The sequence below is a fragment of the Squalius cephalus genome (genome assembly GCF_949319135.1).
Source record: "Squalius cephalus genome assembly, chromosome: 14".
NCBI lineage: Eukaryota > Metazoa > Chordata > Actinopteri > Cypriniformes > Leuciscidae > Squalius > Squalius cephalus.
In genome coordinates this window covers 13,722,130-13,749,971 of record NC_137135.1, presented here as the reverse complement: position 1 = coordinate 13,749,971, position 27,842 = coordinate 13,722,130, and the positions used below count along the sequence as shown (strand labels likewise).

The window sequence follows — 27,842 nt, the reverse complement described above, 5'->3', positions numbered from 1 at the left end:
CTCGCGAGAGTTTGGCGTGACCCTCCCATACAGACCTCCAGAGATGCGCGTTCACTGTGTATGGCGCGTACAGTGTCCAGCAGGGGGCGCTGCTCTATTTCTCGGGTAGCCCGTGAAGCGCAGTCCCGCAGCAGTACGAGGGGTGCGTTTGATCACTGCACAGCTAAATGGCGGATGAGGACAAGGGGCTGAAGCTCGAACAATAACACCTTCTTTCCCAGTAAAGCGCGTTATCAGTCGTCTCAGCTTGCCGATGCAAATCCCGCGCGCACAGGCTGCAGTCATTCATATGTGGCTTTAGTAATTGACAGGTTTAGTTGAGGCACGATAGATCGCGGATTTTAGCGGAGCTCCAGAGGAAGTCGCTCTCTTCATGGTGGTTGTGATATGGGGGACTCGCTCGGTTTGATCGGGAAGCGGCTGCTGCTGCTGCTCAATGACGGGAGCTCCGCGTCTGCCGCGGGCGTCGGGACGGATCCGGCGGCCTGGCTCCGCGGCACCGTGCGGGCGGTCAGTGTGATCGGGCTGGCGAGCCCGGGGGTGGAGGTGAGACCGACACAACAACAACAACACCACCACCACCCCGTCAAAACATTAAACAAAACCTGCCCATGCGAATCAACTCTGGTGCATTCGACAGTTTAACAGTGTAACACAATGTGACCTGACTCTAGGTTGCATCTAATTTTGAATTAAGGGAGAGATATGCAGATAGACTTTAAGTGTGTGATGGAGTGCTAGTTAGCTAAGTAACGTTAGCTAGCTGCATATAAGGGCTGGCTTAAATCCTAGTGAGCCGCCTGTGTTTTTGGGAGTCACTGATGCTGTCTGGTTAGGCAGCTTACTAGCTTACTAGGCCCATTGTGACTTAAAATGCATTTAGCACGATAAATGCATACGCCAAATCGATTAAACACACTCACTATGAATACAAAGGGAAGGGCCATTGTTTATGTCATTCTGCCTTTGTAGTAATATGGAGAATGAGCTTTTATAAATGGGTTATTTCTATTTAGAATAAATGGATAAATACTTGGGAAGTATAAGCTATTTATATTCGCACAGGCAAAACTTTATTTAAAATAAGTTTTTTTTTGTCAGTCATTAGTCTTGGATTAAATTGCATTAGATTCAGTGGAGTACAAGTACAGAACCAATGAAATACATGGTAGAGACACATGCAGGCTTTTTATTTCTTGTGCACTGGTTTGATTTAATCCCTAAATTTTTTTACCATCTGTTATTTACTGGAATCCAGAAGACTAGCTGATGTTACTCTTTTTGTCCCTTTAAAAGTCTGAATGCTGTTTTAAAATAACTGATTCTCTGGCTGATTTATAAAATGAAACTTGGTTAACATGTGATCAATTCAAAATGTGGCATTTTTAGATTTATAACGTATGATACAGTTAAGCAACATTCAATACTGAATGATTCAGCGTTTTAAACGAATCGGTTGAGTCAACGATTCAATGACCCCTTCATAAACAACTTCCTTATTCTTGAATAAAATGGCCGTTTGAATGAATGACTCAAAGGCTCACTCATTAAGACGGTCATACATTTTTGAAAGGAAACTACTTGGTGAGGCTTTTTCACTCACTATAGTTTAATAATAGCCATTTTAATCATATTAACAATGCTGAAATATGAGTTAAATTGAGCATTTTTCTTGTTTGGTGCTGATGAAGGGGTACTGAGCCTTGTGGTACATAGGACAAAACAGTTTGGGAGTTTGGTATGTAATGAACATAATATCCATTTCCAACAGATGGAAATTCAGGTTGAATTCACGTCAGTTCACGTTGAAACTTGCAGCGTTTTACTTCTGTGTTCTGCAAAGATGCCAACCTCCCATCTTTATTGCAGGTGTTCGTGGAATTTGAGAAGAGCCCTTGGCGGCAGCGCTCATGGGTGCAGGTGTACGGGGACGAGGTGCGTGCGGTTCTCGTGGAGAGTGGCATCGTCTGGGTCAACTGCAGCGACCCTTCCCTCTCCCTTCCCTCGGTTCTAACAGCGGTCGCTACTCAATGGCCAGCCTTGGTGAGTACAAATGCACACTGGGATTCTGCTCTAAAGTCGGCATGAAATTGAAGTTGCGCTAGTCTTTTCTTCCCTATTGTGACGTATATCCGAGTGAAACGGCTTCTCGAACAAGAACATATGAAGTACGGAACTTGATTTTGTCCATGGGGAATTGATTGGATGGTTGTGGTTTGCTATTGGTGGATCTGATGTGAGTGACAGGTTGTCCCGCCCTTGCACTAGTAAACACGTCATCAGAGAAGAGAAGAGATGTCGCTGCAAGAGGGAGGGGAAGTTATTCTGATTAAAGATTACGAGGACAGATTAATTTAAAACACATAATATGCATGGATAAATCATTTATGGGTCATTGACGAATAAGGTTTTTAAAAGTGTAAACAAATAGAATGGAGATATAACTATATTTGAAACCATTTTTTAGTTTACTTAGTTTTTTTAGTTTAAGATTTTGTCATTTTTTACAAGATGGAAAAAATGTCACCAAAAAAGTAATTCGGTTTAACCACTGATTTTAAGGTTAAAACTGATTTGACATTGATGTTGAGATAGTATATAGTGTGTACCACAGAAGAAATATTAAAACAAATTATCACTGATCTCATAAATGTAATCATTTATTGGACTACTCTTAACACTCCAACATATTCAAGTAAAACATTGCACAGGGAAAGGAGAAAAGGGGAAATGTAAAAAAAAGAGCCTTATCTGCTTTATATTTGTATTATTGTAGTTCCTTTAGTTATTAAAAACAATATTATTCCATTTAAATATTTACTATATCGGTTGTACCGAATGACCTTTTGACACTTCAAAATCTTTAAAATACCTTTATATGTAGTAAAATATAATTAAAACCTTTTGGATTCAGTAAAAGAGATCAAGTTGTACTACCTTACATACTTTGGATGTTATATATTTGTTTTTTTATTATTATTAAGGCCTATTATTAAGGAAATTGTTTAGATTGGAACTCTTGTAAGAGTGAAGATATGGTTTTTTATTCACTCGTTTGTGCATCCCATACTGGTTTCCCGAACCCACTTGTTGTCTTGTCTCAATCTTCAGATGTTCAAACCGCTGGTTGACCGTGTGGGTTTGGGATCCATGGCTCCTGTCGAGTTCTTTGGACCAAGAACTTTGTCGTTTCTCCCTAATGGGAATTCACTGCACCCGTTTGAGGTTGGTGACCATCATAAGATCAGCATTCTGATCACTTTAAATTTACTAATGCAGAACTTTTGCGCTGTAAAAGTTGAAATAGAACTCAATCAAATAGATTATTTTCTTTCTTCCTTCAGACTGAAAAAGATTTTGGACACTCTCTGCTACAAGAGCAGCCAGCGCTTCATGCTGCCATCAGCAGTTGGCACAGTGACTCTGAGCTGCAGGAGATCCTGCGCAAAGGTCAGTTGCATTTACCTATAAATAAACTCTAACTCTATAAACGTGCATGAGTAAACTTACCTGTGCAAAGCCTGCAATGAAGTCAAGTCATGCAATATATAAAGGGTTAGTTTGCCCAAAAAGGATAATTCTGTCATGTAATCACCCTCATGTTGTTCCAAACCCATGAGGCTTCCGTTCATCTTCGAAACACAAGTGAATGTGTTTATTTGTTATGAAATCTCTGTCCCTCCTTTGAAAGTCTATTGACCCAAAACTCTGACACTTCATAATATGCATCCAGCAATTTAGTCCAAAGTCTTCTGAAGAGACTCGACTGCTTTATATGATGAACAGATTGAATTTCGGCTTTTGTTCACATAAAAACATTGATCAGCGAACACAAACAGAAGCTCAACCGTACTTGGTTCTTGCTCATCCATCAACCAAAATGAAATGCTGTAAACATTGTTTGCTGACCAATGTTTATATGTGAATAAAAGCCTAAATTCAATCTGTTCATCCTATAAAGTGATTGAGGCTCTTTAAAAGACTTTGGACTAAACCGCTTGATGCATATGGATTTTTTTTATGATCTCTTTCTGAACGTTTTGAAGCGTCAGAGTTTTGGGCGAATGGAATTTCAATGGAGGAACTAAAATCTCCATTTGTGTGAACAAAACAACACGAGGGTCAGTTAAGGATCACAGCATTTTTATTTTAGGGTGATCTATCACTTTAAGCTGATAATATAAGCTTTATTTCTTTTCTGTCTTGTGCAGGATCTTACACTATTCAGGGTCGGAGAGTACAGGTGTACCAGCCGGAGTTTGGGGAGCCCTGGGCGCTGGGACTCGTATCTCAGCATGATCCTGTTTCACACATTATGGAGATTACCATGGACCAGGTACGTGTGCAAGTCAGTGCGCTGTCTGTTTAGAAACTAATGGTGTTACCATTGACTGATTCATGGCGTACTGTAGATGCAGATGGAAGCTGATTTTAGTGTGTGGCTTAATGTGTCAATCATGGTTTACCATTGCAGGGTGAGGAGACACAAGTGGTCGATCCTCGGGTTATTCATGTGATGCTTGCTGTGGAACAATCAGATGAGGTATGTTAGGATTCTGTCACTGCTGGTGTCGATTAGTTACAAAGAAACCGGGTTTTATTGAATTGTTTTTAGTAATATATTTTTACTTGCACCAGATAGAATTTATTCAATTTTAAATTTGATTTACGTAAAAACTATTTCAAAGATTAGCAATAATAGTTTGGTCCAAAATTGTTTTGGAGTCTTTTTAAGAACAAATTGCATTCAGTTTTTTTTTAATGCATTTACAAGATAAAATCATCATCATAAATTCTGAATATTGTATACACACTAATGTTCAAAAGTTTGGCCTCAATTTATCAAAACTGACAGTAAAACAGTTTTTATTTATTTATTTCAAATTAATGTTTTGAACTATTCCTGAAACAAAATTTCCACAAAATATGAAGCAGCACAACTGTTTTCAACATTAATGATTATAATTTTTTTTTTCTTGAGCATCAAATCAGCATATTAGAATGATTTCTGAAGGATCATGTGACACTGAAGAGTGAAGTAATGATGCTTGAAACACAGGAATAAATTACATTTTTAAATATATTAAAAATAAAGGTAGCCTTGGTGAACATGAATTTCTTTCGAAAAAAAAACATATATATATGTATGGACTTCGTAATTGATCTTGTGCCTGGGTCATTCTACCATATCGTATCTCTTTTAGAGCCAAGATAGACGCAAGAAGGAGGGTGATGGTGGGAAAGGTGAGGGCAGTCGGCGGCGCCGGACAGCATCCGAAGGAGATGAAGACGTTACTCTCAAACGTTTCAAAGGAGCCGGGGAGGGTGCCTCTGACAGCCAGAATGGAAATGGCTCCAACAAGGACGCTGAGGCTATGGTAACACGTGTAGAGATGCCGGTAGAGGTAGTAGTGGAGAGAAAAGACGGAGGGGGTGGCGTAGGTGGGAGGGTGTCGAGCACCTGTAGTCCAGTAGCTTTCCCAAACCAAGACTCCTCTAACAACACCAATTCCTCTCAGCAGGATCACTCCCACATAAGGAGCACAAGTTTTGTCAAGGAGAATGGCAGTTTTGTCCCAAACCAAGAACGTATATCTTCAGCGTCAGCCGTGCTTCCTGCGTCCACTCCAACACCACCTCCACTGAAGCCTGCCCCATCGCCTTTTTCTAACACTTTTCCTTCTTTGGGGCAAATGCCCAGTTTGGTGCCCGGGGCCCCTGCCCCCAAGTCATCTCCCACACTCCCAGCATCCGAGAGGGAGGAGGGAGGTGTCCTTTCAGGGTATCCTAAAACAGCTGCCCTGGTGTCTCCAGGTCCTGTGACCATTTCGTCACCTTCCCAAGACAATGCTTCAAGTGTGGCTCTTTCTGTTCCTGGAGACGCAAACCTAAAGCCCAGTATGTGGGGATCAACCCCAGAAGCAAGCCAGGTAGGAAATGATCTTTGTTTTTTTTCTCCTTCTGGATCTATTAATTAATTCGAAAATTCATTAAAATGTAAAAAGTCCCCAAAAATGGAATATTATGAATTAATATACATTTGTAAGAAATACTTCTTATGGTGAAAACATCTTCAGATTTATTTAAATAGGAATGTTCAAAACCATATGAAATCAACATGAATATAATGTTTTTTTTGCCATGTTTATTAGTGTTATTTTTATATTATTTTATAGTATTTATAAATATTTTAAATTAGCTTTTGTATCTTTATATTTTAATAAGTATGTGCTTTTGTTATTTTTATTGGTTTGTTTTCTGTTTAACTATTTTATTTTTGTTTTTCTGTTTATTTTCTTTCAGTTTTAGTAATTTTACTACTTCAACTTTCAACTTTCAGTTAGTTGCCAAGTTTTTAAATTTTTTCATATTAAAGGGATAGTTTACCCAAAACTTCTGTCATTAATTACTGACCCTCATGTCGTTCCAAACCCATAAGACTTTTATTCTTCTTTGGAACACAAATGAAGATCTTTTTAATGAAATGGAGGGACAGAAACCTCTTCATTAAAAATAACTTAATTTGTGTTCCTAAGATGAACGAAAGTCTTATGGGTTTGGAACGACCTGAGGGTCAGTTTTAGTTAATATCAACACTGTTTTTTTAATAAGATTTGTCATTTTCTTTCTGTGGACTCTTATTAGTCTTTGACCGTCACTTATTTGGCTTATTTATATTTCAGACGCCCAAGACCCTTGCTCTAGCTGCTGCAGTTTTTGGTAAACAGTCAAGTGAGTTTGGAGATGTTCCCACACAGACAAATGGTTCTTCCCAGGAGGACAAGCCTTTTGGCTTTCCCTTTGGAGCCGCTAAGGAACCGCAGAGGCAGAACGCTGATCCCTCACAGAACCTGTTCTTTCAGTGCATGTCTCAGAACCAGAGTATCACACAAGGCCAGTCAAAGACCTTCACATCCTTGTCCGAGTGCCTGAACAAGGAGCCGCCTAGCCTGTTCAAGCCTTCCGCTCCCTCCGAGGGTTTCAGGAAGGCAGTTGTGGCTTCTGCATCCGCTGGACTGTTTGGTTCAGCACCTGCTAGTGGCCTGGCACCACTGAAAGAGCAGCCAAAAGTGCCTGATATCAAGCCTGCAGGCAATGGGCTGATGAACAAGCCATTCGGAGCGGTCGTGGAGGCACACGGAAAACTCCCAGCCACTTTCCCCTCAGCCATCGGTCAAGCTGCGAGCTCTGCGGAGGTGCTGAAACCCTCTTTGGGATTAGGAACCAGTGGACTTGGAAGTGCCAGTGGTGGGATTAGAAATGTTAACAGCTCGAGCCCAGTCAGCGGTTTCGGTTTGCTTGCTGGCAGCAAGGTTTCAGAAACTCACGAGAACCTGTTCCTACAGACGTCGAAGGAGACGAATCCATTTCTCGCTTATGGTGGAGCTGTTTCGCACAGCCCTTTCAGTTCCTTGTCAACTCCAAAGTCGTCATCTGCCCTGTCCGCATCTGCTGTTTCACCTTCAGGCGGCACCAGTGTACTTAGTCAAGATCCTCCTGGTAATGAGGTCAAACCAAACCTGTTCACCATGGCAGAACCTCCTAAGGGAATCTTAACTCCCCAGTTCGCTGCTCCTGCTCTCATGACCACTCCGTCATTCACATCGGTAGCACAGGATGGACAACAAACGCCCAAAGCAAGCAAAGAGGGTTCAGATGTCAGTACGGGAACCCGACTCTCCACTGAAGGCCAAGGTGTCGCCATGCCCTTCGACCAAACCAAGTTTTCCTTGGAGGAACGCGGTCAGTCCACCAAAAGGGATTCAGAGTCCAGTAGCAACAGTGACCTGTCTGATTTGAGCGAGGCGGAGGACAACTCGAGCCAGAAACCTGGGGTTCCTGCAGCCAATGAGGATAAGAATAAGACCCTGCCTGTGCCTAAGAGCCGGCCGCGGAACAAACCCTTTAAAGGTAACATGCTTGACTACTGCATGCTGTGTGATTCATAAATTAGTTCACCCTAAAATGAAAATTCTGCCATCATTGACTCCCCCTCATGTTGTTCCAAACCTGTATGAGTTTCTCTAGTCTGTGAAACATGAAGGAAGATACAGTAAAAGTCAAGGGGTCCAGTGTTGTTTTGGACCTTAATGACTTTCATTTTATGGACAAAAACGGTTGAAACTTTTCAACTCACTTTTGATTCCTTTTGCTTCATGCCCTTTTAAAGCATTTTTATGCAATCTGTAGTAGTGGTCGATGTGTATATTGGTCGATATTTGACGCTTACTATTTATCGGCATTGGCCAATAAGTCAGTTTCAGTTTGGCTGAGATATGTCTGAAGCAAGATGTTTATTTTGACAGCTCTGAGAACTGATATCAGTGTGTGAGCGTGGGAGCTCCTGTGCGTCTATATTTTTGCATAGAGTGGTGCAGTGATGACATATTTTTGTAGGCTAACCCGTAAGTTAGCATCACCCTTGTTCCCTCGGCTTTTCCATTGGCTTTTGAATTATTGCAGAAAATAAGCTGTGTGACTGACAAAAGTTTATGATTCTTTCTTATACAATTTGTTCATTATGATAATCTTCACAAATGCTATGAATTATAAAGCCTAAAAACTATCGGCAGAAGTAAAAAGCTAAAACAAACTACACCACCATCGCATGACAACATCAACATCGCCATCAGTAAGTAATGCATCGGCAATTACTGATGCATTTTATGTTGCAGAATAAAACGAGAAAATAACGTCAACTCAACCGTCTTTTTTTTTTCTGGTGAAAGAAATGTATAAATAAAGAGAGCCAAAATATAAAATCTCATGATTATATTTTAGTGTGTTATTCACTGTTTTGTAGAGGGGGGTCAAAATGACCATTTTGACCAGTTGAGTGACAGGCACGCAAACTTGGGAAAAATAATATTTATGGCCAGACTCAGGCACTCATTCTATGCAATTGTGTTAAAAAAAAATCGAGATGCATTTCTAGTTTCAGCATTATTTGTTGTTCAAATATTCCTATGAAAAAGAAAAAAGTTTGCAAAGTGACCCACATTTGGTTTTGGACCTTTGAAAATGTGTACAATTTACTCCTGGAGTTGCATTAAAATCTCCATATCACTGGTATTGAGCCATATCGGGCCTTTAAAATTAACATACCAAAATAAATGTTTGTTAAAAACCAGAATATAAAAGATATCTTTAATACTTCTTGAGTTACAGGCATACAAACTTGAGGCAAAAAACACAAGAAGTGCTTTTCCCATTTTTAAACTGTCACTGTTGGCATATAATGCAACAAAGATTGCTAAAGTAAACAGATTAAACTAATAAACCTACCAATCTCTGTGTAAAAACAAAATAATGATGCTGCCATCTTTCTAAAGTCATTTTTACCCCCTGTAATTTGGCACCAAATCTCATGTGAAAATTGTCTTTTTGATCCCCCTCTACGAATTAGTGGATTACTCAGTCAATATACATCAATTATATTTAATATTTTGGCTTTCATCACTATTTTTGTTTGTCTATCTTTCTTTGATTTAAATTTGAGCCTGGGAAGTTTCCGAAATTTAGTTGATTTGACATGGATTGACCCTTGAGCTTGTTTTCACCACAGACCTTATTTCAGGCATTTAACCAAAAACCCATTGACTTCATTATGATAGAACCGGAAGTGATATAAACTTGCCTGGGTTTTGGCCTTCAAAAATGTCATCCCTGCTGAACTATTCATTAGTTTACTGTCTTTGTTTAACAGTTCTGTCCATCGGCCACCTTGCTTTCTAAGATATCAGCATCATCGCCATCAAAAAATCCACAACGGTCGGCCGCCAATCAGTAGTTCATTTTGATAGATCAGTCAGCATTCACGGTCACCTGATTTTGAGTCCATGTGTGAACATTTATCTAGTGGGACAGTCCGTGTTGAAGGACCAGAGTAAGGTTCGGCGCTTGAAGCAGTCCGGAGAGTCCTTCCTGCAAGACGGCTCTTGCATTAACGTGGCTCCCCACCTGCACAAATGCCGCGAGTGCCGTCTGGAGCGCTACCGGAAATCCCGCGAGCAGGACTCGGATGATGATGACCCAAACGTGGCCTGCCGATTCTTCCACTTTCGCAGGTGAATAAGATTCAGACAACTTTTGGTATGACTTGCTTAACTCTTGTCTAAGGTATGACTCTGACATCTTGTGTTGTAACAGGCTGGCTTTCACTAAGAAGGGAATCCTTCGTGTGGAAGGTTTCCTGAGCCCGCAGCAGAGCGACAGCATGGCAATGGGGCTGTGGCTGCCCTCCCTCGCGGTACATGAAGGACTTGACCTGGACACGTCCAAATATATTTTAGCAAACGTGGGTGACCAGTTTTGCCAATTGGTCATGTCAGAGAAAGAGGCTATGATGATGGTAGAGCCCCATCGTAAGTAACTGTGTAACTTATAATCTGAATAAATCATAACAAAGTATGACATAAAACCAAACACTATTTGCACATATAGTTCTTAAAGGGATAGTTCACCCAAAAATGAAAGTTCTGTCATCATTTACTCTTCCTCATGTCGTTACAAACCTGAATGAGTTTCTTTGTTCTGTTAAGCATAAAAGACGATGTTTTGAAAAATGTTGGTTTCTGGTCCCCATTGACTGAATATTTTTTCCTACTATGGTAGTCAATGGGGACCAGCAACTGTTTGATTACCAACATTCTTCAAAATGTCTCCTTTCGTGTTCAACAGAAGAAAGAAACTCATACAGGTTTGGCACAACATGAAGGTGAGTAAATGATGACAAGATTTTCATTATTGGGTGAACTATCCCTTTAACCTTGTTTTATGGACTCCTCAAATCAGATTAATAACAAAAAAGTAACCACATTTTCCTTTAATAAATTTCAAGATTCCAGTTAGAGTGGAATTTTCTTCGTTTCACACCTTTTTTTTAACCAACGAATGTTCATGAAACTTTAAGATTTTATTAATTTACATGACTTTTTTAGGTATAGAAATTATACATTTAAAAGTTTGGAAAAAACGTGGACACGTGAATGAATTGCTTGTTATCTGAGCAATTTAAAAAAATTATGTATCTTCCATCATTGTTGTGATATTTCAGTCTTCATTCATGGAATATAAGCAGAACAAATTATTCATAAAAAAATCTCTTATTACACAATCTACTCAAGTTTTATGAATAAGGCCCAATGTAAAGGGGTTTAGACACTTTTCCATGTGTTGTTCTATCAGCAATAAACATAATATAATAATAATAATAATTTTGGTATATGCAGCACCTTTTTTTTGTGTGTGAACACTTAAGGACTTAATAGTTGAGACTGTTATTAAAATAAAAGCTAGCAATGCAAAAAAAAAAAAAAAGTATACCATTTGTCTTGTAAATGTTCACTAAAATATTAACAAAACTAAAATAAAAAAAAACAGCAAAACCGAAAAGCTAGTGACTATTTTAAAACTCTATTAAAGACTTGCATTAAATCTGATAATCCCCTGTGATTTTGCAGAAAAAGTGGCATGGAAGCGAGCTGTGAGGGGAGTGAGAGAAATGTGCGATGTGTGTGAAACGACACTGTTCAACATCCACTGGGTGTGTCGCAAATGCGGCTTCGGTGTTTGTCTTGACTGCTACCGGCTACGCAAGAACAGGCCACCTGAAGGTAGACATGCGACAAGAATGACTAGCCAAATGCTCATTTTGTTTGATATCTTGTATCATGCACATCCATTACAGCATGTCTCTGACCCCTCCTTCCACTCTTTCAGTAGACGACAGTCCTGATGAAGAGGTGTTCTCATGGCTGAAGTGTGCTAAAGGCCAGCCACACGAACCACAGAACCTCATGCCCACTCAAATTATACCTGGCACAGGTTAGTGCATTTATTCCTATTAAATATATGTAGATTTAAAATGAAGTGAAATCACGGTAACTGGAGCCATGGGCACATTTATACTTTCTCCTTGTACCCCTTTAGCCTTGTACAGCATAGGTGACATGGTACACTCGGCCAGAGGTAAATGGGGGATCAAAGCGAACTGTCCCTGCATTAGTCGACATAACAAACCCTTGGTGCGGCCCAGTGCTCCAAATGGCCTTTCACAGGCAAGTCTTCTTTTTGATACCTTTAGAAAGAAAAACCATGATATGTTTCTGCAATATTTAGTCTCAATATCTCATCTTTTATCTCTTAACTGGTGCAGTCGAGTACAGCTCACACTTCGGGGAATGGAGCCAGCGCCACTTCAGCCACAACCCGCCCCAATGGGGAATCTGCAGCAGGTGTAGTGGTCAAAACAGAACCCGTTGAAGAGGCGGGCAGTGCTGACACAACATCAAGCACGAGTGGGACAAACAGCAGCGCGTCTAGCCCTCCCGCTGCCTCGACACCAGCCGCTAAAGATAGCAAGGCCAGTTCCTCAGCCCTGCACTGGCTGGCTGACCTGGCCACGCAAAAGGAGCCTAAAGGTGAGACAATGTGGAGGTACTTTATAACAGTGGTTCTCAACTGCGGGTAGCACTTTATTTTACAGTCCTACTCACTATGTACATACTATGTACTTATTACAATAACTAGGTACTAACCCTGAACCTTCACCTAACTTTAACCCCTGTAGTTCCCTTTATGTTACCCACTATTTTCTTAGGGAAGGACACATACTGTAAAATAAAGTGCAACCCAGTGGTTTTTGCTTTTGCTGTTTTAAACTTGGACCGTTATATTTATCATGTTTATACATCATTTTTCTTATATGTATGCAAATATATTATTATTATTATTAAATTAAAACTGTAATAATAATAATTAGCTATATTTGTAAAGCATCTTTTGTACAAGAAATGCAGATCAAAGTGCTTCACAATAAAAACCATTACAAGTTCTTTACATAAAAACGAATAAAAATAAATACCATAATTAATATAACATGCAGCTCACTTTGTAATATGAAAAAATATTAAATTAGTATTTATTTAATGCATAACAAAAGATGGAAATGAAAACGTATGAATAATAAAAGAAAAACAAAATGCAAAAATGAGGCGAAAAAGTCAATGAATACAGAAGGAATTTCAAGCAAGTAATTTTAGTTTTAGTAAATTCATTTTACATTCATTTTAGTTAAACGCTAAAGTAAGTTTTTAGCTTTCTTTTAAACATATTTTGTGAGCTAGTTCCCCTTATGTTATTTTTGTAGTCTAATAATTTTGTTACCATTGTGCAAAACACAAAACTATTAAATGTTGGTTCTACACTGGATATCAGACACTTAAACATATATAAAAATTATCATATTGGTAAATCATATGGGTTGATCTGTACTGCCTATTTTGTTTCAAGTAACAGTAAAATAGTATAAAGTGTTTTTTTTTTGTTTTTTTTAAGTTGATAAGCCTATTCATCTTTCTGTCCAAAACTATGCATGATTATATTCTTATCTACATTTTATTCGGCTTTAGTACTGTTTTTTTTTTTTCCCTTGCTGTCCCCAACTCTTTAAGAATAAATTTGACTAAATTTCCGCATTATAACATTTGATGGATTGGTTACATACATCATAAAAGGAATGAATCTCTTGAATTTGCTTCTTGGTGAATCTTTGCAAGGACTCTGCTGATACGATGTGCTCAGGCTCTCCCTCTTGCTTTATCATTTTTCAGAGTCTCTGCGTTCTATGATGGGTCGTGACCCTCGCACTCCGTTTGGCCTGGACTCCTTCAGTACCCTTCCCAAACCCTCGGGGTCCAACCCCAAGCTCTTCAATAGTCTGCTGCTGGGTGCTGGCCCGTCCCAACCCAAAGCAGAGGGTACTAGCCTCCGAGATCTGCTGAACTATGGCCCTGGAAAGCTCCCGCAAGGTCCCACAGAGGGAGGAGTCCCCTTCCCTTCAGTGTTCTCCACTGCTGGTGTAAGTATCAGTGCTTTAACTTGCATCTTGCATTATTTTTTGAGATTTTTATTAATATAGTTTTGTTTTTTCCCTCCTTAGCAGGCTGATAAAATGAAGGGAGGTCTTCCTAATTTCCTGGATCATATCATTGCATCAGTAGTAGAGACAAAGAAGGCAGAGGGTCGGCGTGTGTCGGGGTCAGCAGAAGGCGGCGAGTCTGGGACTGTTCCTCGCAGAGAGGGCATGATGGGCCTCAGCGTACTCGACCCCCACACCTCCCACTCCTGGCTGTGTGATGGCCGTTTACTCTGCCTACAGGACCCCAGGAACAGCAACAACTGGAAGATCTTCAGAGAGTGCTGGAAACAAGGACAGGTGAGCAGTGACAGTCAAATGGAAGAACTTTTGTTTCATCGGTTGTGTTCCACTGATGCTAATAACACTTTTCTTTTTTTTTTAAAGCCTGTGCTGGTCTCGGGCATACACAGGAGGCTGAAGGGTAACTTATGGAAGCCTGAGGCTTTCAGCCAGGAGTTTGGAGACCAGGATGTAGACCTGGTCAACTGTAGGAACTGCGCCATCATCTCTGATGTCAAAGTCCGAGACTTTTGGGATGGCTTCCAGGTTATTTCCAGTGAGTACTTTAGACTTTAAAATTCTGAGCAAGATTGGACTGTTTTTAAATTATTAACAACAATTTAATTTATTGTTGAATAATTGTTAAAATCCCTAACTATGATCCCTATCATCCTTAACTACACTGAACAAAATTATAAACACAAAACTTTTGTTTTTGCCCCCATTTTTCATGAGCTAAACTCAAAGATCTAATACTTTTTCTCTGTACCCAAAAGGCCTATTTCTCTCAAATATTGTTCACAAATTTGTCTTAATCTGTGTTAGTGAGCACTTCTCCTTTGCCGAGATAATCCATCCAACTCACAGGTGTGGCATATCTAGATGCTGATTAGACAGCATGATTATTGCACAGGTGTGCCTTAGGCTGGCCACAATAAAATGTAAGATAAAGTCATAGAAAAAGTCTTAGAGTTCAGCTCATGAAAAAAGGGGGCAAAAATAAAAGTGTTGCGTTTATAATTTTGTTCAGTGTATTTTGTGGTCACCAGTTAGCCATAAATCCACTTTAACCTGGAGGTCTGCTATATTCTCTTTTCTAGAACGGTTACAAGGTGGAGATGGCCAACCTATGGTACTAAAACTCAAAGACTGGCCTCCTGGAGAAGATTTCAGAGACATGATGCCCACTCGGTAGGTTTTCTGATGTCATTTGGCTTCTTGGTATCTTCATCTGTGCTATATCTAACTAGGAGCAGCCAGTGTGTTTAGCAGTTTTTATGATTTGGCTTATTTATGTTCTTGCAGGTTTGATGATCTCATGGACAACCTTCCTCTGCCAGAGTACACAAAGAGAGACGGCCGTCTCAACCTGGCTTCTCGTCTTCCAAACTTCTTCGTTCGGCCAGATCTGGGCCCTAAAATGTACAATGCCTATGGTAAGGGATCTTCATTAAAAACACTCAAGTACTCAAGAGGATTACATTGGCATTTTGTTAACCTCTTTCCTTCGCCGTGTCTCTCTCAGGTCTGATCTCCACAGAAGACAGGAAGGTTGGCACCACTAACCTGCATCTGGACGTATCCGATGCAGTCAACGTAATGGTGTATGTGGGTGTCCCAGAAGGAGAAAGTGAACAAGAAAAGGGTAAGCATTAAGCTTTTATAACATTTCTATTGCTAATTTACTTAATTGTTTCTGTTCACTTATATTGCTAAATCATATTGTAATTTTAGTTTGTATCTCCCAGATTTGTTGTCTGTTTCTGTACTGTATAAGGATGGGTATTTTGAGTATCGAGTATCTATTATTCTTGCCAAAAATGAAAACCCGTTGTAATCATTAGCTCAAGGTAAAAAAACAAAAAATTAAAGTTTTTTGTTTATATTTTGTCTTATTTGCAAATGTTATCACCAATAATGGTTTCAAACTTTCAGTGAAATACCAAAAATGTAAAATCCACACCGTGTTCACAAGCTGTTTAATTTCCCTGAAACCACGTCCTGTCCTAAAAGGGTTAGTTTAACTAAAAATGGAAATTGTCATTTGTTTACCACCCTCATGTTGTTCTGAACCCGTTTGACGAAATACGAAAGGAGAGGCAGAATTTGATGTCACTTTCATTGCGACTTTTTCCTCATAAAGTGAACGTTGAATTGGTCATTCTGTTTAACAAATTGTTTTTGTTATTCTGTGGAATAAGGAAAGGTTTGGAATGATTATAGTAATTTAATTTTTAAGGTGAACTGTCCCTTCAGGCATAAACTTAGAGAATCTACCCGTAGATTAAATATTTAGATAGGAATAATGGCAATCAAATAGAACAAAATAGAGACAGTGCCTTGCAAAAGTATTCAGACCCTAACTTTTTGTTACAATATTTTAAATCGGTGAATAATAGTCCCAAGCCTCCCTCAAGAGGTAGTTTCCTAGAGGCCACCATGGCAGACCTTATTAAGAGTAGAAGCTGTATTTAATTTGAAGAACAGTTGAAGGTTGTTCAAAATGTTGTAAGGTGACAACATACATCTATGTTTGCAAAAAGACGTACAGTATCGTTCTTGAATGAATGTATTGAATGTCTTTCCCTCATAGCTGCATTTTTGTTGGTGTCATTAAATATAGCATCTGCTCTGACCGAGGTCTCTCATGGTAAAATCTGTGAAGATGATGAGCTATTGTAGCAGCTTAGCATCCAAACCACTCACAGGCCAGTGGGCCAGATGCAGTCAAGGCCTTTAGGATGGCCTGTGCTCTAAGGGTCTTACTACTTTTGACTGTGGCACCATTTCTCATTTACAGAAGCAGACCTCGCTGGATTTAAAGGTCTGTGCATTTTTTTCATTTGTCTCAACTTAGGCATGCCCCTCCCACTTTTCTCGCTCTCTCTTGTTCTACACTCCCATTGCTTTAACCCATCTCTTACTACTCTTTACATTAAATATATGGGAATAAGTATGGATAATGCACCTCTCAGTGGACCATTTTGTACTCCATTCAGAATTTCCCAGGACACCAAAACATAGTGACCGTATTGTTTTTTTGTTGTTGTTACATTTCACTGTGTTTACGCCCCTTCAGACCACTTGATTGAGTAGCTTTATTTTTTAAAGGGGTCATATAATAAAGAAAACCACAATTTCCTTGGTTCTTTTTCAAGTAGGAGTTTTATGTATAATGAAGTATTACTTTCAGAAATCGAAATGTTTTTTAAAGGAATAGTTGACCCAAAAATTAAAACTCACAACATTTAAAACCCATGTGCTTCTAGTTCAGTTGTGCAACACAAAAGGAGATTTTTTTCGAAGACTCTTCATGCCACTCTACAACAGTTGTTCACAGTAATATGTAATAGTATAGACCAGTGTTTCCCAACCCTGTTCGTGGAGGCACACCAATGCTGCGTCCCAATTAGCCCTGATGCGTCTTTAACGGACCGCTCTGCCGCTTAGTGCCGTGCATCCTGTCACCGTTTAAACCTCCCTGTCAATCATTGTCACAGTTAAAATCCTCCACATTTAATTTTATTTCCCTGTATTTGAGAGAAATACAGCACTTTGATCTGCCAATCGTGGGTCTTTCATGCGGGAGACTCTCCTCTGTTTGCATAATAATGCATTTAAAAGTGAATGACCAAACGTATCTTCATAAAGTTCACAATGCTGTTGCAGGTGAAATATAATGTGGATAACATTGAATAAATCTTTTTTTGTCAGGTTTGATACTGATTTTTAATCACTCAAACCCCTTTATCTACACCTCTCTACTTAACCGTCAGTCTTACACATCTGCCATGTTTTTAGTTTTTTAACATTTTTATTTATTTATTGGTATTTGTAGTTCTTTGTGGGCAATATTAGCCATTAGATCCACAGATCTGCACTTCAGATTCTAACTTCTAACCAGAAAAATTAGACCATCCAGGTAAAAGCCCTGCACAGGCCTCAAATGTAGGCGCCAGCTCGGGACCCTAACCTGGCCCTTGTCCGATAGCTTATCAGAATTCTTGGCCCGAGTCCGACTGGAGCCCGTGATTACCAAGCGGCCAGTAGCCGACAGTGAGTTGACCACATGTCTGATCAATTTAGCCTCTCAAAACAACACTTGACTTTGAATTTTATATGATTATCACCACCACCACCACAGTAAAAGGGCATTTTTGACAAGCTGAGGCAGGCTGCTCTGCTGCTTACAACAGTGCTCGCAAACGAAACGGGCTGTACAATCCAAGCAAAAAATTCAAGTTGTCTTACCTTACACCTAGACTATGCATCAAAAACTCAAGGCTTCACAACAGAGCATGGCCATTCTTATTTCCAAGAGTTTCCAACAGTTAGACTAATGAAAAAAAGTCCAATCCCAAACGAAAAATGAGACCGTCTCCTAATGTGGCTACAGCCAGAAGAACAGCCTCTACAGAGCATCGTGAGAGAAAAAGCACAGCATCATCCATAGTGGAAGGTTTTAATCCAGTCCTCCTTTCTTCTTAACTCACAGCTGTGCTAAAGTCACACTCGCTGCTACTGCAACCGTGCGAGCCAGTCTTGAGTTGCGGGCTTGCGGCCGCATGTTCTCGTGTTGTGTCCACCAGCGCAGGGCATCCCATAGTTTCTTTTAATTAATGAATGTCTAAATATATAAAAAGAAGCCCATTACGGGCGCGATGCTCGGCCTGCGTGTGAGCTCTGACGCTAAAAATGCAGGGCTCTAATCCAGATATATTTGAAATACTCATTTCAGCGTTACGATTTGGGACACTAATTCTAATTTCGAATACTATTTAGGACAGAGAGAGAATGTCAATTGGGATGCTGAACAACTACACATTTTCAAACTCTTCCTAATTAAACACACCTGATTCAAATCATCAGCTCATTAGTAGAGACTTGTAAATTTTAGGGAGACATACAAAATGTGCACTGTTGGTATGCCTCCAGGAACAGGCTTGGAAAACGCTAGACATAGTTAAAGACCCAGACACACCAAATGACATCAAAGGACTGTGATGCCACCTGCGTCTGGGCCAAAAAGTTAAAAATGCTGCAAAGACTACAGCCAATGGCCAACTTGCTTATGTTCTGTGCCTCGGTCAGAGGAAATAACTCTTCATACCAGCAGGTTGCAGGAGTCTGTATTCATTATTCAAAAGAAGAACCAATAATCAGACCGTAAACAAAGCAGCGCTTGCTTAACCAGTCTCACACCAATCTCGCCCCCTGCAGATGGATTCACTGAAAATCTCAAATGAGATGAGCACTCAGAGCACTGTTTGTGCCCTCTCGACTTTATTCACTTTCACTTTTCTTGTGCACTGGTTCGCTGAGCTGACCAGCCAATCAGAGTGAACTCTCACTAACGACTCTGATTCAACATGCTCAATTGACTGAAAAGCTGCGGGGTTTGACCAGTGCCAACGGTGCAGAAACTAGACCGACAGACCCGACATGGCCCGACATTGGTCGACTGTCGGTTTAGTGTGCCACAGGCTTGTGCACTATATTCCAGGTCTTCTGAAGTTGTATGACAGCTCACTGGAGGGGTCTGTTCTTAAGACGCATTCTGTTAACCGCTGCAACTAGATCAAATTGTTCGCTCTTGAGTCAGTTGTCGTCAATGAACTGGTTAATCTGGTTCATAAATTTTTAATAGACTGATTTGTTTAAAATTGCAGTGTTGCAATCGCGATGACTAATATTATGACCCCTTTAATATCTTATTCTTATCTGCTATAGGAAAAAAGCTTTTTTTATTTCCATTTTTTTAATTTTCAGTGGTGGTTGTTGATCCTGTCATTTTTTTCTTTCTTTCTTTTAAATGTTTTAAAAGATATTTGAATTGGAATTTGTTTTTATTCCAGGAATCTGGTCAGATTTTTTTCCCCCTTTCTTCTGTAGAATATGTTGGGATACTGCAACAGTACATTGTGATTTAGTGCCCCCCCCCCCCCCCCCCGCCCCCCTCCACATACAGCCTCTTTGCTCCGTTTGATTGCTTGATCAGTAGGGCTGTCAATAGATTAACATATTTCATTTCAATTGATCTCAGCTTTCTTGTAGTTCACAAGTTATCAAATTCAGTTCCTTTTTTAAGATAAAAACTCAAAACATGTCGTTATTGTGTTTGGTAGTTATGCCACACAATGAGGAATAGTAACACTTTTCCCACTCTGTGTGTGTAGTATTAATCTTTTCTAACATGCTCTGAAGCCCTGCTCCATTATGTTTGCATAAGTGTTTTGCAAGTGAGAGTAACTGATGGTGATGGAAGTGATTATTGGAATCCTACTGTTGTAATAAGTCCCTAATACCTGACAGTTATCAATGAGGCGGCTTTCACACTGGGCACGTTCGCTGCGGTCCGAGTCCGAGCGTGATTGTTCCGGTCCTGCAACGTTTGTCTGGTTTCACACTCAACTTGATTCTATCGTACCCTGTTGTGTTAACATGCACTGAATGTCTTCCCAAACGTGCACGGTGCATGACAGATAACAGGACGTGGGTCAATGAATTGTGTTTTTTATTAATTTGGTGCTATTATGCGCAGCAGATTGAACGACACTTCACTGCAAACAGACTCTTTTAAGGAGACAGTGGATTGCAAGCCATTCATTAATTAATTGCGCTCACTCTCAATGACACTGCACTCTCACTCATGCTTGTATCCAAGGGAAATCATCACCACTGTCATCCCTCACGTGTGTTTTGTTGAACTGAAATGCATGTGTGCAGGTTACTTTAATTCCTGAACAAGTGCGCACCCGAGTTGCTTTCACATTCACGCGAATCGCACCACAGTTCGAGTGCAACTAAACTCAGACCACCACCTCGGGTTCGGGACCCCGGGTCCGCACGACAGCTTTCACATTACCAATTTTTCATGCGAACCGTGCTCCGTTTTCAACTAAACTGCCAGTGTGAAGCACCCTTGTGTTGGTGACTGCGACAGTCTTAAACAGCAAGAAAAGAGTAGGGATGTCCTGATCAAGTTTTTTGGGCCCCCTGATCAGATTCGAGCCATTGCATTTTGAGGCCCCGTCCACACTACTGCGTTTTCGTTTAAAAACGGAGACCTTTTGCTACGTTTGCACCTCCCGTCCACACTAAAACGGCAAAAACCGAGACCCAAAACGGAGAAGTTTAGAAACGCCGCCGACCCGTTTTTCGTTTTGAATCTCCGGAGGGCGTTTTAGTGTGGACGGGTCAAAACGGAGGACTTTAGAAACGATGACGTAGTAGAGGCTCACGCTCGGCTCTATGATTGGGTGTCATCAGTCATGGCGTATATCTTTGCTAGCAGCTGTTGTGCAAGTAAATTCTGCATTTTACAATGTTATAACTGCCTACATGCGCCGGAGGCAAGCTATTATTCGAGCGATCTGTGACAATTCCCGTGTGCAGAGGCGGTATCAACTGTACATGGAGCGTCGGTTTTGGGTTAACCCGGGAAGAACCAGCGAATGGTGGGATAATTTTATCAATGAAGTTGTGTTTACACCGGCAACGCGCATGCCCAGTGTTGGTGAATGGTCACGTGATCCGCGTTTTCAGTCGTTTTAATGTGGACGGAGATCAATTCTAATACGCAGCTAAAACGCTGGTGTGGATGGAGATCGTATTCGTTTTAATTCTCCGTTTCTAAACGGAAACGCAGTAATGTGGACGGGGCCTGAGTATCTGCTGATATGAAGTCCTGATCCGATACTTGTATATTCTTAGTGCTTTGTGCACAAACACTTCAAGTACATTTAAGTTATTAAAATCAATCCAATGTAGATAGGGATGTAATTCCAATAAAACAATTACTAACTACAGTAATTATATTTATAGGCGTGTGTGTCTCTTTCTAGTTTTAGTGATGTCTTTGTTGGGCAGGGAGAGAGAGCATGTTGTCGAAAATAGCAGAATACGCTGTCAGATAAAGTGATGGTGTTAACAGCGTAACAAAGAATTAATCGTACGTGTTAACATTAATTTTGACAGCCCTATTGTTAGTATTAAATATTGACTTGCCCGACTAATGCTTAGAGACCCTGTGCAGTATGGCATTAAATGATGGACAAAACAGCGCAAGCGCATGAACAGGGCGCAAGTGAATTACAGCAGTGTGAGCACAGTGACAAAGCTTGCACGTAAAATGTAAACCTGCAGAAAGCCCAAACTTGAGCACCAAAAAAAAGATTGTGCACAAATCAACACAGTGTGAGGAGAAATAAAACCGTGAGTCCTGACAGGTCTTTTTTCTTTGTTTCCTCATGATCTCGACTTCATTTTCTCATGATATACACATAAAAAGCAGTTTTATATTGGACATTCGTTAAACATTCAATATTTTCTTCAGCATTAAACAAAAAATAGTGACGGTTCATTTTGTATTTCATTCAGATCATGAGCAGTCAGCAGTCATCTGAGCCCAAGCCCCAATGGCCCATAACCAAGTAAACACTGTAATAATATATAAATAATTTAATATTTTTGTAGAAATTATAATCTACTGTATTGGAGTGCAGAAATGCTACACAGAACAAATTGTCATATTTAAGACGGCATGTTTGAAAAAAACTAATAAATGGAAAATTTTTGTGATGCTGGTGTCAGGTAAAATGAAAATGTGCTGTCTGTATGTTTCTTTGTTCATTAATACCACAGCAGTATATATCTGTCTTTATAGAAATCTTGAAATATTTATTTTCTACAAAAGGCAAATCAAATTGTATCTTAATTATAAATGGACAGCAATATATTTGTCATGTCTGGCAATTTGAATTTTAAGTTCAAGCCCCCCTGTAGTCAATAATTTTATTCCTTATCTCATCTTTGATCACCAAAATGACATTTAAATGTATTTTCCGGGAAAACAATTCTTCATGCCTCATTTAGTTTACGCGGTTCTATGTCTCTGTCTTTGGTTCACTGCAGTTTTAAGGAGAAAATACTGTTGACTGATGAATTTGCACATGGTTTGTCTTAAAGGATATTAAAAACACATATAAACAACATTTAAAAGCTTGATTTTCACCACAGGGGGACTTCAAATAAACATTTAACGATCTATAAGCCTTTCACATTTCTACACTAGTTCATTTGTATAACTGTGGTGTACGGACAGTATAGTAATATATAATTAGATTAATGCATTTCTATTCATAGAGATGGAAAATGATAGAAAAACATTAGGCTTAAAAGATTCCTTATCCTGTGGTACATTAATAACCACAACTTTCATTTGAAATAGCTGAGTGTTTATAATGTGCTGTTCGCCTCCCCGAGCATCATACATCAGCTTGTTTGCCTTTATGGAAACCCGCTGCTCCGATGCACAACGAATCTTACAGCTACTAAGACATGTGAACTCAGAAAGCAAACGTATCCCTTTAACACAAGCAGCAGAGTTGAGCAAACTCTAGATTTTTGGATTCGCGATTTCTGCTGGTGTACATTTTACGTGTGAGCTTTGTCACTGTGCTCACGATTCTGTGTTTATGGGGATGCGATGTTTTGACCATTTAAAGCCATTGTGTAGACACAAAGGAGGCTCTTACAATCAATATGAATAGTAAAGCTGTAGTTCGCTGTCATATTGAAAAGATAAAGACTTTTACACAAATTATGATTGTGTGTTTGTTTACTGACCAAGCTGTTATTACTGCAGAGGTGATGCTGACCATTGAAGAGGGTGATGTGGATGACATGACTAAGAAAAGAGTCTACGAGATCAAGGAGAAACCTGGAGCTCTCTGGCACATCTACGCCGCTAAAGACGCCGAAAAGATCCGCGAGCTCCTGCGAAAGGTGAGAGAATGATGTTGTTTGTTTGACGTTATTGCTTTTAAAGTTTTAGTTTACCCAAAAAAGAAGATTGCCCGAACCTAATGCCTTGAGGACATTTTTAATGTCACATTTGGGCAATGTTCTCTACTTTCTATGTTTTTCATACGGTATGAATGACTGAAGTTAATTCCACCCATTTATTGCAGGTTGGAGAAGAACAAGGACAAGAGAACCCACCAGACCACGATCCTATCCATGACCAGAGCTGGTACCTGGACCAGACGCTGCGCCGCAGGCTGTTCGATGAGTATGGGGTCCAGGGCTGGTCCATTGTGCAGTTTTTGGGAGATGCCGTGTTCATCCCAGCTGGAGCGCCACATCAGGTTAGTTACTAGATCATGTCCACCTGAGTTCAGTTCATAATCATGCACTTGAAACTAGGGGTAGTTTCAGGGATTTTTCAGGGATTTTGTCGATTTGCTGTTTTTGTGCTGGTACGTTTAACTGACTCCTGACGTTTTTCATATTCTTTATCAGAAATAAAGGTTTTCATTAAGGGCTTATTTAAGAAACATACTAATTCCATGCTGTTACTGTCACGTGACCTACCAGCGCCTGTTACGTCGCTTCACTGTCCATCCAATGCGCACTTTAGAGTCTCACTGGAAGTAGTAGGTCATCCAGGTACTTTTCGCCTACTGTTTTTCGCATACTATGCATTCGGACAAACCACTCTTTTGGCATACTGTTTTTCGCAGACTATATAGTAAGAGGAAGTATTTGATTTCAGATGCAGCGACAGTCTATATTAATGGATCATTGAATCATTGGTTCGTTCAAAAATGCTGATTCTTTCAGGAAAGAAACACCACTGTGATGCACTGAGACGGTTGTGTTGTGATTGGTTTGGAGCTATTTTCAGTGGCAAAACAGAGCAAAAAGACTATATTTTACATGTGACAATAACAATTTTAACTTACAGATTTTCTAAAAAGGTTCAATAAACAAGATCACATTTACAATCATGCTGACATTCAGCACGTGATATTGCTGTACAATATAGAAATACAAGACACAAACTCATATGGAATTGTGTGGTCATTCTAGCTGAATTCTTCTAGGCGACTTCATAAAGGGAAAGCGATATCATTCAAGGCCTGCTGTTGTTTGTTTTTAACAAAGTGAATGAATTATGTCTGCTTCCACATAGGCCTGTCACGATAACAAATTTTGCTGGACGATAAATTGTCCAAGAAATTATCGCGATAAACGATAATATTGTCGTTCTGAGACCATTTTCATTTAATATAATTATAATGGCATAATAATGCAGGTACACCTTTTCAACGATCTATAAACTTTTATTTCTAAAGAATATTAAACATTGAAAACGGAAAACATTTTAAATATCCCAAAAAATGAACAAAACAACCAAAAACAATGAAAGCAATGGACTCTTAGTGTCTGTTAACAAAATAAATATCTGTTAAAAAAAAAAAGGATGTAAACAAAATTGCACTTCAAAAAATATTAAACATTAGGCTTTAGACATTAGGCATAAATAGTGATACATTCCATAACAGGCAAAACTGACAGTTAAGACCTTTGTAAACAAATAAAAAAAAGCCTCAACAAGCCATATCGCACCATTTTGCACTGTTACTCCTGTTACTTTGTCCTCCTGTTACTTTGTCAAGTGATTGTGTACTGTCGGGAAGACGGAGATGCACTTTATTGCGTGTATGCTACGCACTGAAAATACTTGGTTAGGATTAGGGGTGAGGAGTGCGTGCGTATTACACGCCATAAAGAGCGTATCATATGCACGCAAAAACTATTTTTGGCGTATAAATGGCACGAGAAATAACATTCGTGGTATAGATACGCATTTTTATGTGATCGGGCTCGCTGTCGCAACTCACAACTAGCGTCTTCTCTCTCCCGGCAGTAGCCGCAAACAGTCCCGCCGGACCTTTCCCATACAAAGACCATGTGACTGACAAGCGCCGCGGCGCCGCCTCCCCACACAAAGACCATGCAACTGACAACAAGAGGGTTCACTCCTCCTATACGCTAAAGAACCGAGCGAGAGTGGTCATCCAGTCTCTTTGGTAGAGAGAGAGAGAGAGAGACGAGGAAAACAAACAAGCATGCAAATGGAATTATCGCGGCCGGAAAAATTATCGAGCTCATTTTTTTTTATCGTGCGATTAATTGACTTATCGACTATCGCGACAGGCCTACTTCCACATGATTAAAACAACAATTCTAAATCGGATAGTTCTGGTCCTTGATTATGATTGGTTGAGCCGTGTTCGAAGCAGTTGTAAACAACTCTAGAAACACAGACCTGTGACCGCATTACAACAGTATTACTGAGTCAATGCATCGGTGTTGCATTTGTCAAACCTGGCCAGGTATGTGGAATAACCGAAAACGGTTACTCCATACCTGTCCGCTTCGTGTCGTGCCTAAAAACTCCCCTCAGCTGTTCTAAATTCACCGTGAACCACTGCTTCACAGGGCTTATTGCTTTATTACGATATTATCGTAGACGATGCATATGAAGCACCCCTACTTGACACATAAATACTCATTTATTTTCCTCATTTTGGTTTTGCCAGGTGCACAATCTGTACAGCTGTATCAAGGTCGCAGAGGACTTTGTTTCTCCTGAACACGTGAAGCACTGTTTTAGACTGACGCAAGAGTTCCGGCATCTTTCCAACACTCACACGAACCACGAGGACAAGCTACAGGTATTTCTATATGTCCTTCCAAACCTGATGTGACTTTCTTCTGTGGAGCACAAAATACATTTTTCAGCGTTTATTCCTGATCATGTTGCGTTTTATGTTGTTCACAGGTGAAGAACATCATCTACCATGCTGTGAAGGATGCTGTGGGAACACTAAAAGCCCATGAGCCCAAGATAGGCCGCTCTTAGTTGGAGAGATTTGGGTTTGGATGAGGCCAGTGCGCTCGCAAAACAAGCTGTTTATAATGGAACGTCTCTCAGCGTTTTGGTAGGATGAAGATGCTGCTTCATCAGTGTTACAAAAGCATTGTTTAGTTTTACAATCCTTTTCTCTGTATTTAAAAAGTCTGTTTTTTGCTCCGCGTTTAAAGTTTGTTGGACTGTTCAGAGAGCTGGTGATTATAAGCTGACGAATCTTTTAAAAGGCCTTCAACAAGGTTTTTCTATGACTTCTGTGAAAAGTGAGCACTGGGTTTCCTTCTTAGAGAACATTCATTCTGTGCTCTTCAATGAAGGAGAGCTTTTAGTTAAGATGGGGGTCAACAGAAATTAAAACGATTAAAAGATTCCCACCACCTTGTCCAGGAGAGGTGGAGATGAACATGGAAGGGAACTAGACCAAAGTTTTTTAGTTTTGAGGGTTTTTTTTTTTTTTTTTTTTTTTTTGTTGATGAAAACATGTCCTTTTGCTTTTTTTGTAATATGCCATTTAGGTAATATTTCACTGACAACAGGAGTTAGACTGGCGTTGAGGAACAGTCATTCAAGAATCAACAATTCCAGTTCTGCAGAACTACTGCTTATTAATATGTACCAATATATATTGATCTTAGCAGTGTGTATGATTTTTTTTTTTTTTTTTTCACAATAAAGATTTACAAGAAAGGATTTGGCCCTGTTGTTTGGAAATGACACAATGAATTTCTTAGCTATCTATTTGTTAAATGCTTACTATTTTATTTTATAAGACATTTTGTGGTTCATGGATGGCACTGCAATAAACTAAAGCTTTTGAAATATTGTCGGTTTACCTTGAGATTTTCTTGACGCACGAGGGAAACTTTAGCTGTAATCAGTGTTTAACAAATAACTTTTGACTTGTGCTTCTGTAAAGTTTTGTAGGAAAAATCTGAAAATTGTGCATTTAAATCATAAACACAACTAGAAGTGTAAAACAATTACCAGAAGTGTGTGTGACTGACAAGCTGGACAACTGAGTCACTGAAATTACTGAACATTTTATTGACCAAACAAAGGAGACAGTCATTTTTCTCTTTTAATATATAGCATAGTATTAATTTAAAGATGCACTTAAAGACTGATTCTATTTGAAATGTTACGCACTTTGCATTACTTTGTAACTTGTTTGTGTGTCAAGTTGTGGCCTGCACCCCAATC

General features: G+C 39.7%; 1 protein-coding gene across 8 annotated transcripts; it reads left to right on the top strand.

The window, feature by feature from the left end:
• Positions 1-130: 130 nt before the first annotated feature.
• kdm3b (lysine (K)-specific demethylase 3B) lies at positions 131-27,466 on the top strand. 8 transcript variants are annotated; one of them, XM_079893079.1, is made up of 26 exons: positions 131-546; positions 1,870-2,043; positions 3,112-3,225; positions 3,345-3,450; positions 4,212-4,336; positions 4,475-4,543; positions 5,205-5,378; positions 5,523-5,930; positions 6,684-7,911; positions 9,860-10,067; positions 10,150-10,364; positions 11,463-11,615; positions 11,722-11,826; positions 11,932-12,059; positions 12,158-12,422; positions 13,614-13,861; positions 13,943-14,218; positions 14,306-14,477; positions 15,022-15,112; positions 15,227-15,357; positions 15,447-15,566; positions 16,722-16,745; positions 23,568-23,707; positions 23,893-24,069; positions 26,311-26,445; positions 26,553-27,466. In XM_079893079.1, the coding sequence occupies exons 1-26, from the start codon at positions 388-390 to the stop codon at positions 26,631-26,633; spliced, it is 5,226 nt and encodes a 1,741-aa protein (XP_079749205.1). In that variant the 5' UTR covers positions 131-387; the 3' UTR covers positions 26,634-27,466. The 8 variants fall into 8 exon arrangements, with proteins under 8 accessions (XP_079749205.1, XP_079749204.1, XP_079749201.1 ...); XM_079893078.1 differs by having other exon boundaries at positions 133-546; positions 5,520-5,930; XM_079893075.1 differs by having other exon boundaries at positions 133-546; positions 5,205-5,930; positions 11,725-11,826.
• The last annotated feature ends 376 nt before the right edge of the window (positions 27,467-27,842 follow it).